Here is a 9,822-nt window from a genome sequence, read left to right as displayed (position 1 = left end):
TCTTTCCCTCACATCCAGTCCACTAGCAAGTCGTGTTGGCTTTAACACCCAAGTATGTCCTGAATCCTCCTCTTCAGCCGCCACCATCCTCTCACTGGAATGTCCTAACTGATCTCCCTGCTTCTAGTCTTGAACACTGAAAGTCTAGTCTCCACACGTTATCTTTTCAAACACAAATATTATCCCTTCCCTGCTCAAAACCCTCAATGGCTTCCTATCTTCCTATTTGAATAAAACCTGAATGCCTCCCATGGCCTCTAAGCCTTACATGATCTGACCCCTGCCCAGCACCTTCCCTCTTGTTTACTGAGTCCTAGGCTCTTCTCATCCTAACACAAGTCTAACTTATTCCCAACTCAAAGCCTCAACACGTGGTGTGGCCCAGAATGTTCCTCCTCCATATACTTATATGGCTGGCTCATTCTTTTCCTTCAGATCTCAGCTCCAGTGTCACCTCTTCAAAGTGGTCTTCCCTGTCCATCTGATGTAGGAGAGCCCCCACCCCACCCGTATTCCCCTTTCTTACAGTACTCATCACCATCCAATATTGTATCGGTTATTTTGTTTACTTGCTTTATCTACATTCCTCACTAGGATGTAAGCAGGGCCTACATCTTGTTCTCTGTTGCACCTCCAGTAGCTAAAACAACGCCAGGCATGTACCACGCAGTGAGGCAAAGGCAGGTCGAAGACCTGGGTCTGTCTGTCACGGTGGGAGGGGTGGGATGGAATAATAGCTATGAAACCAGCCCAGGAGGCACAGCGATGCCCAGGATGCTTGGTGGGTCTCAGAGCAGAGGTGCGACATCACAGGAGCAGTGTTTTAGTTACTCTAATAGCCAGGTTTAAAACTTCCCTCCAGCTACTTCACTATTACAGAATTAATACCGCCCTACATCGTTGACAACTTTTTTTCAAATATATTAGTTTGTCAAAGAGTGAGACAGGTTTTGTTATCCACATTTTTTCAGATATAGAAACAGACGACCACAGTTTAGTGGTTTACTCTGAATCCATGTAGTTAGTATGTAGCAAGCCAGGACCTGGATGCATCTTTCATGGGTCCACATCCGAAGCTGCTTCCACACTAATACTCTACACTAATACCTCAGGGCACAGATCCTTTGTGGTAACACCTTTTCCCAACTTCCGTTTCTAGTGACATGGTGATTTGAATTTTTTTCAGTAACCTTTATAGGATCCTGAACCCCTCTGAGACTGTGATGAAATCTTTTCCCAGAAAGATGCAGTTATTGCCACAAAACACTGTATTCAATTCCCAAAGTACCACACAGGGTTCTCTGGATTCAGGTTAAAGGTCCTGCATAACAAGTATGCTGTGCTGGGAAGCAGGGGCTTTGGGAGAAGGAAGCAGCAAGCAGTGAGGCTCCCGGTAAAGGGAAGTATTTCAGCAAGTGTGAGTTGTGCCCGGAGTTACAAGGGCTGAGGTGACATGTGATAGGCTGCTTAGAAAGAGGATAAAATGTGAAGAAGAGAGTTCAGATGAACCATGCACAAAGTAAGCCAGAGGCTTTGTTTTCATTGTCCTACAGCAACCATAAAAGATATAAAGCATTAGACCGCATTTTTAGAAAAATTTAAAATTTTGTCGCTTTAAAGTTGTTAAGTTCATTGTACTTCTGATGCTTTAAGTTTCAAAATATCAGAAGTGGCTGGAACCACAGGCCCTGCCAGAGGTCAGACATTTGCAAGGGCTGAAATATGAAGGTGGGGGTGGAGTGAGCAGCCTTAGATGAGTAGCAAGAGATAAAGGCAGAAATTATGGTTTCCCTTGCTCGTTTTCCCTAAGTTTCTTAGTATCAGCCCTTCAGAAAATTCCAGCATGGCCACGAAGAGGGAGAGAAAGGGTGTGGGTGCAGAATCCAATAAAGGGTTAGTCAGAGAGGGGAGTAGCAGTAGGTGTCACAGCTGAAGCATGGCTAAAGGTGGGTACTTGAGATCCTCAGTGAGGTGAACCCGAAGCAGGGAATGTGCTAGGCCGGCAAAGATGACTCTCATTTCCCAGAGGCCAGCAATACCACCAGTGCTCCCAAATGCCTCCCAGCCTGGAGACTGAGTAGACAGCGTGGAATAGAGGGCTTTGGAGTCTGACTGATGTTGCTTCAAACCCCAGCCTCGCTGCTTTCTAGCTGTGAGGCTCTGAACCAGTGAGTTAGCCTTTCTCAGCCTTATTTTCTTCATCTATAAAATGGGGATAATAATATCTACCTCACCAGCTGTTAAAATACTCAAATGCACTAACATATGTTTCAAAGGGGCTTTTGCTCCCGAGACTCTGACTGGCTTAGTGCTTGCTCACATACCTGGACAGGTACTCCTTAGGCCTTCTCTCTCTAGCATCCATGAACCTTCCCTTTGTTCCAACTGGGAGTTCATACCAGGTTGGGAGACTGGAAGTCCTATTTAAGGGGGAAAAAAGTGGGGTTTAGAGATCTGTACTAAGTATAAATAGCTTCCCAGAACTGAGGGGAGTGGAAACAGGTCATTCATTTCATTCATTCAACAAATATTTATTGAGCACTGACTTGGTACCAGGCACTAGGGGACACAGCAGTAAATAAGATAGATACGGTGCCAAGGTCTTAGTAGAGCATTTCTGAAAAGAGCTAAAGTAACAGCCTCAAGGAGGGGTCAAGCCAGGGAGCTAAGCAAGCCCATAAAGCCAGATAATTAAGAAGTTGGGAACTTAGTGACTATGGAGGAACTGGCCTGAAGGCTACCCCACCCTTCCTGGGAAATAAGAAAATGGGGAGGTGCAGCCTCGTGGGGAACAAAATGAAACTGCCTATTTCCCAAACCAGAATGCAGAGATCTTTCACTAGGGAATGAGGAGGAACAAACACTACCCCTCTGGTGCAGCAGAGCCACTCAGGATCACTCGACACTGGAAGTAAAACATTTTCAGAACTGAACAAATTCTGCATTTTAAGTGGTTTCCTTACCCAGTAGGACCAGGTTTCTGGACTTTTCTGGCATCCCTTTCTTGAACCTGTCCCTCGGAGTAGGGGCCAACTGCCTCCATCCCTTCTGGGTAAAAGCTACAGTCATACTGTTGAAAGGTGTGGATCCCTGAAACAACAAGCATATTCCTTCTTGCCCAGTGGCCTTAGAATATGAGGGGGTAGGGAGGTTGGCAGCTTTGGGTGTGTTGGTTAGCGGGCCTACAAAGGGTCTTTGAAAAGACTCAGGGTAGTTCCAGAAAAGCATTTATTGATCACTTCTTATGTGCCTAACACTATATTGGATATTGATGCACAAAAATAAATAAAATACAGTCTCTCTTGTCTTTACATGTTTTATAATTCTAGTAGACTTTATACATAAATAGAAAAAACTATGTATATATATGAGCAGTAATTGGGCAGAACTAACAGGTGCTTGGGAATTAAAAGTGCCAATATAGAAAAAACAAAATTAGAATGTGTGAGTTTATGCAACAAGGAATCAGCTGCAAATTAGCAAAGAAATGTGAATGATTAATGTTTTCAGAAAATTTAATAAATATTCCTGCTTACTCAGACATCACACAGTACAGCAGGAGAGCCAGCACGTATGCAACCACCTGTAATAATGTGTCAAAGAGACGGACAGATTAGTTGCTAGGATAACAGAGGAGGAATCATAGATGGAGGGCAACCTGGCCTTCAAGGAGCAGGTTCCTCAGATGGAGAAAGAGAAGGATGTCCAAGGCAACGGAGGCATCAGGAGCAAAGGCACGGAGGCAAGGGGGTCTTTGCCTATTTTCAGCTTAGGAAATGGTACCTCCAGTCACCTAGTTGGCCATGTCAGACAACTGAGTGCTATCTTCCCCTTTCTTGCAGCTCCCCACATGTCAACTGCATATTCATTCTTCCTCCTCAATATCATGAGAATTCATGCATTTCTCTCCATGCCCCTGCCACTACCTTGCTTTAAGCCACCATCGTTTCCCAAATCATAACTAGTTTCCTGATTTCTAATTTTACCTGTCCTTCCAATACATCCTTCACACTGAGAAATACACTAAACGGGACAAAGAGGGTCATTTTAAAAAATGATGGAATATTTAAAACATTTGGGTCATTTTATAATAATCGAGAGAGTAAAATCCATTATGAAGATATAAGGGTCATGAACCAAATAACAAATATATAATTCATAAAGAAAAAACTGTAGGAAGTACAAGGAGAAATTTAAAATATAGCTATGAGAGATGTTAAACAACTTAGTTGTTAACAGAGTTAATACAAAATAAACCAAAAAATAAAGGTATGGAAGAAATGAGTAATTTAATAAGGTTGAGCCATAAACCCTACAGCTGCAATCACACTATACCTGGATGTTTTGTGTAGAGAAGAGACACAAACTTTGCCTGCATGGAGCACAGACCAGCTAAATGTGCAGACAAGAAACCAAAGTCACAATTTTGGCATATCTAAAAAAATAAAGACCCACCACCAAAAATATTCAATATATATGAACAAAATAGGAAGAAAATGAATTAGGGGATTCAACTCAAGAGATTTTGAAAAGTGAATTTTAAAATAAATCTAAGGAAAGCAGAAGCAAAAAAACTAACACAGAAAATTTTGTTAATAAAGAGTAGAACTGATAAGGAAATCCAAGAGCAGGTGTTCTAAAAATGAAAACAGACCAATTCCTAGTCTAGTCAAGAAAAAGAAAGGGAGAAGACAGTTCTTACTCTCATAGAAGGACTATGAAATGGAATTTATTAGAAATAATTCTGTAGAATACTCTTAATGAAATTGGGGAAATATTAATCAAATTCTACTAAGTGTAAATTAAAAGAAGATTACAAATCAGGACAAACCCATTTGGGGAAAACAGAAAAAAAAGAATATGACTAAAAGGACACAAATCAAAATGTTAAGTGTTATTTCTTTGTATGATTAAGTGTAATTTTGGGGGGGTATGTTGTCTACACTTTCCAGGTTTTCTACAAAGAACATGAATTCCTTTTGTAATTAAAAACCCAAAACACCCTTAATATTAAAAAAAAAAAAGAAAAAAAGAGGCTGCCTTTCAGAGTAAATTTCCAACTTACTTGGGGCCCAGCTGTGAGGAGACCACCTGCCATTCCTTCCTCTTCTGTGCCTTCCTCTTGGGGAAGGGCAGGATCTGGAGAAGGTGGCTCTGGAGGAAGAGAAAGAAAGCAATGAGGAATAAAATTTACATCTCACCAAGCTAGAAAGTCTCAAATTTTCACTCTGAAGAGAGTGTTCAAATGACATTATAGGTCCCAGGGCTCACTGAGGCTGAATTTGCAGACCTGCAATGGGATAGAAATTTTCCAATTTCCCTTCCTACCTCAGAAGTTCCATCAATTCACTCAAACATAGGGAGGCATTAGAGTGTAACAGACTCTCAAGTATTCCAGATCTACCACTTACCAGCAGTGTACAAATCATGTAACCTCTCTAAGTCTCATTTTTTTCATCTGTAAAATGAGGATAATATCCCATGTAAAGTTGCTGTGAAGATTTAAATGCAGACAAAGCAGTTGACACAATGCCTAGCATGTAAATATACAGCTTACAACTATTACCAATTAAGTTCCTTGGAGAAAGTGGCTCTGCAAATTTAAGACATTTGCTTAATCAAAAAAAGAGGTAATGACCACGTGGGATTCATCCCAGGAATGCAAGGTTGGTTCAACAAATGAAAATCAATCTGTATAACACACTATATTAATACAAAGGGGGAAAAAACCCCCATATGATCATCTCAGTGAACACCAAGAAGGCCATTTTACAGAATCTGATACCTTTCATGATAAAACACATCCAATAAACTAGGAACAGAAGGGAACTTCCTCAACTTGGTAAGAGGCATTTACAAAAAACCCAGAGCTAAAGACTGATGCTTTTCCCCTAAGATCAGGAACAAGACAAGGATGTCTGCTTTTGCCACTTCTAACCAGTATTACACTGGAAGTTCTAGCCAGAGCAATTAGGCAAAAACAAGCAAACAAGCAAACCAAAGGCATACAGATTGGAAAGGAAGAATTTAAACTACCTGTACTTGTGAATGGCATGATTTTGTATACAGAAAATCCTAAGGAATCCACAGAAAACTATCACAGCTAAACAAGTTCAGCAAGGTTGCAGGATACAACATGAATATACAATAAAAAAAAAACTCAATTAAAAATGGGCAAAGGGTTGAATAAACAGTTCTCCAACTGTATTTCTATACACTAGTAATGAACAATCCAAAAATGAAATTTTAAATTCCATCTACAAGAGCATTAAAAGAACAAAACACCTAGGAATAAACTGAACAAAAGAAGTGCAAGAGTTTGATTACTGATGTTATAAGCAAAAAAGTATAAATAACATAGGTAGGATACTTATTTTGGTATGGATTAATTTACTTTACTGTCTTAGCCATATCTACCTCTAATCTCTTGTCACTAGTATTCTTCTTAAAGTTGTTTTTTCAAAATATTATTTTTTAATTTTTAAAATTAAATTTCACACATCATCCTCAACACTGCATTTTATATGTAATAGATTTAAAATTGTTGACACCTCTAGTTGACCTTTCTCTGTAGACCATAAAGTCTTTAATTGAGAAAATCATTCCCTACAGACATTGAGGTATCTGTTAAGCTCAGAGCAATTTCTCATAAATGGATGTTATTCTCAATCCTAATTCTTTGTTTTTTTAATGTGTAAATATTTCAGAACAAATATTTTTATGGATACTGTTACTTTTGCTTCCATTTAGATACCTTTCTTTAATAAAAAATCATCAAATCTCAAAAAAAAAAAAAAGTGAAAGACATTACATTGAAAATTACCAAACATTGTTCAAGGAAATTACAGAAGAGCTAAACTTTCTACAAGGCAACAGTAATTAAAATAGTGTGGAACTGATATAAGGATAGACATATAGATCAATGGAGAAGAACTGAGAGTCCAGAAATAAATCCATACATTTATGGACAACTGATTTTCAACAAGAGTGCCAAGAAATTAAATTTCTTTTCAGAAAAATAGAGATGGGACAACTGGATATCTACATGCAAAAGAATGAAGCTGGACTCCTACCTCACACCATACATAAAAACCCCAAATGGATCAAAGACCTAAATGTAAAAGCTAAAACTTCTAGAAGAAAATACAGATATAAATCTTTATGACCTCTGATTAGGCAATGGGTTTCTTAGACATGATACCAAAAGCACATGCAACAAAAGAAAAGCTAAACTGGATTTCATAAAAATTAAAAACTCTGTGCTTTAAAGGACACTGAGATCTGCAAATCATATATCTTCTAAGGGTCTAGTATCCAAAATATAAAAAGAATTCTTTATATTAAAAACTCAACAAAGAAAGACAAATAACCCAACTTAAAAATGGGCAATGGATTTGAATAGGTATTTCTCTAAGTAAGATACAAACAGCTATTAAGTATATGAAAAGATGCTCAGCATCATCAGTCATTGGAGAAATGCATATCAAACCATTATGAGATACTACTTCACAACAAGATAGCTAAAATTAAAAAGATGGAAAAAAAACAAGTGTTGAGGAGTATGTAGAGAAACTGAAATCCTCATACATTACTACTGGGAATGTAAAATGGTGCAGCCACTGTGGAAAACAAGTCTGGCAGTTCCTGAGAAAGTTAAACAGAGTTACCAAAGTTACCAGAGTTATACAATAATTCCTCCCCTAAGTATATGTAAACCCTATAAAAATGAAAACACATCCACACAAAAACTTGTGCATGCATGTTTATGGCATTATTCATAATAGCCCAAACTGGAAACCACCCAAATGTCCAACAATTAAGGAAGAGATAAATGTAACATGGTATAATCCATGTAATGGAATATTATTCAGCCATAAAACGTAGATTCCTTCATGTTACAACATGGATGAAACTTGAAACGTTATGCTAAGTGAAAGAAGCCAGACACATATATTGTATGATTCTATTTTCATGAAATGTCCAGAATAGGCAAATTCATGAGGACAGAAAGTATTGAATAGATTAATGGTTGCCAGAACTAGGAGGAAGGGAAAATGTGGAGTAATACCCGTTTCTTTCTGGGGTGATGTTCTGGAATTAAATAAAAAATGTTCTGGAATTAAATAATGGTGATGGACTTCCCCGGTGGTCTAGTGGTTAAGACCCGTGCAGGGGGCATGGGTTGGATCCCTGGTTGCGGAACTAAGAGGCCGCATGCCGCAGCCAAAAAAAAAAAAAAAAAAAAAAAAGGTGATGGTTGCATAACTTTGTTAATATACTAAAGGCTACTGAATTGTACACTTTAAAAGTGAATGCATGTAAATGATATCTCAGTTTAAAAAAGGTGCTTTCAAAAGCGTCATTTTATTTGATGCTTACAGTTCTTAAGAGGTGAACGAGGTAGTTAACGTTATTTTACCTTTTCCTCCATGAAGAAACACAGGCTAAGAAAACTGGCTGGTACCCCAGAGCTTAAACAGGAATCCTAGCCTTCTGATTCTAGATCTCCAGTATCCTCCACGATTTCACAATCCAACTGGGTTGAACCCATCCTCAATATGAGGTGAAGCCAACGGGCTCCCATTCCGAATATCCCTGATGCTTCAAGAGGGCTGGAAGATCAAAAGCAATAGAGGAGGCCCTGAGTAAATTCCATTTTCCTTCCCAGGGCCCATTTCTCTCTACTTTCTAACGCCATGGGTCCATCAACAGATCGGAGAAAGGGACAAGACACTCAGAGATGATCCAGGGTTGAGCTCCTCAAACTTTTCTGACCCCGGAATTCTTTGTTCTACAAAAACGATCGTCCCCCAACCACTTGTGGAAAGGATGACCGCCGAGTTCTGATCTGGGTCACACAGCACTGTTAGCGGACAAGCTGGAAGCCACAAACCGCTCCACCACTCCGTCTCACCTCCTTCCTCCAGCATTTGGGTCCCACCTCGCGCCACCGCCTCCCAGCAGTTTTCTGAGCGTCAGCGTCGCTTCACTGCAGCGCCAGCCCCGCTCTGGGCTCTTCTCTCAGGCCTCTCCCCTTAAAGGCCGGATCTGAGCCTGCGGTGCTGAGCCCGGTCCGGCCTGTCCAGCCGGGTCTCTCACTGTCTCCCCAGCCACAGCCAGGCCTCAGCTGGGGAGCACCTGCCTCGGTCTCAGGCAGAACACCACGTGAAAAAGCCGCTGCCAGCTTCGCGAGAAAGCTCCCAGCTCCCGCCACCAACACGAGCTCAGAAGCTGCGGCCGCAGACCCGCCTCTCGCTCCAAAGGGGACGCGCCTGAATAGCGCCACTTCCGATCATGCGCACATGCCTCCCTGGCCCACCGGACTCCATTTCCCAGAAATCTCCGGGCTCGTTACTGGCCAAATTCTTTTCTTGTTTCTCGGAGCCAGATTGTGACCCGCACACCCGCGTGGACCGTATTTCCTAGAGAGGCTTCCGCCTGTTCTTGCTTCTAGAATCTATTTCCCATCACGCTTTGTTGCACATGCCTTTCAGCTCCACCGAATACAATGACTGGGGCCTCTTGGACAGGAAGAGACTTGGCCGCGAAGGCTCACGGGAGCGGTGCTTTTAGCGCAGGCGCAGATCTGCACTAGGTCTAGGCACCTGGTTTCTGCTCAGGCGTTTGTCGTGCCCGGGGCCCGGCACCACGAGGTCCTCTCCCTCGTCAGTCAGCTCAGGGCCCAACCCCAGCCACCTTCACGGTCCTCTTACGCCCTTCTGATAGTTTGGGAGGGGTGAAGGAAGTGAGGGCCTCTCAGTGTGAACGGGGCAGCCGCAGGTTGGCCTGGAACGGTCAAAGTATAAAAGCTTATCAGCAGGA

The 9,822-nt window shown here is 41.3% G+C and overlaps 1 protein-coding gene across 2 annotated transcripts in view; it reads right to left on the bottom strand.

Moving 5' to 3' along the window:
* ZNF79 (zinc finger protein 79) overlaps positions 1–9,010 on the bottom strand; it is a 12,376-nt gene extending 3,366 nt beyond the window's left edge. The window contains exons 1-5 of one of the 2 annotated variants that reach the window (XM_007471724.1): positions 8,915–9,010; positions 5,351–5,458; positions 5,066–5,154; positions 2,964–3,090; positions 2,325–2,420 (exon numbers count right to left, since the gene is read on the bottom strand). In XM_007471724.1, coding sequence (XP_007471786.1) covers positions 2,325–2,420; positions 2,964–3,090; positions 5,066–5,154; positions 5,351–5,429 — 391 coding nt within the window. In that variant the 5' untranslated portion in view covers positions 5,430–5,458; positions 8,915–9,010. The remainder of the gene's footprint in view (positions 1–2,324; positions 2,421–2,963; positions 3,091–5,065; positions 5,155–5,350; positions 5,459–8,914) is intronic. The other variant, XM_007471725.1, reaches the window with a different exon arrangement.
* Between the last annotated feature and the right edge of the window lie 812 nt (positions 9,011–9,822).

This window comes from Lipotes vexillifer, unplaced genomic scaffold (assembly GCF_000442215.2).
Source record: "Lipotes vexillifer unplaced genomic scaffold, Lipotes_vexillifer_v1.1 scaffold98, whole genome shotgun sequence".
Classification (NCBI taxonomy): domain Eukaryota; kingdom Metazoa; phylum Chordata; class Mammalia; order Artiodactyla; family Lipotidae; genus Lipotes; species Lipotes vexillifer.
Note: the sequence above shows the minus strand (reverse complement) of the source record. Positions and strands in the feature narration are given on the sequence as shown.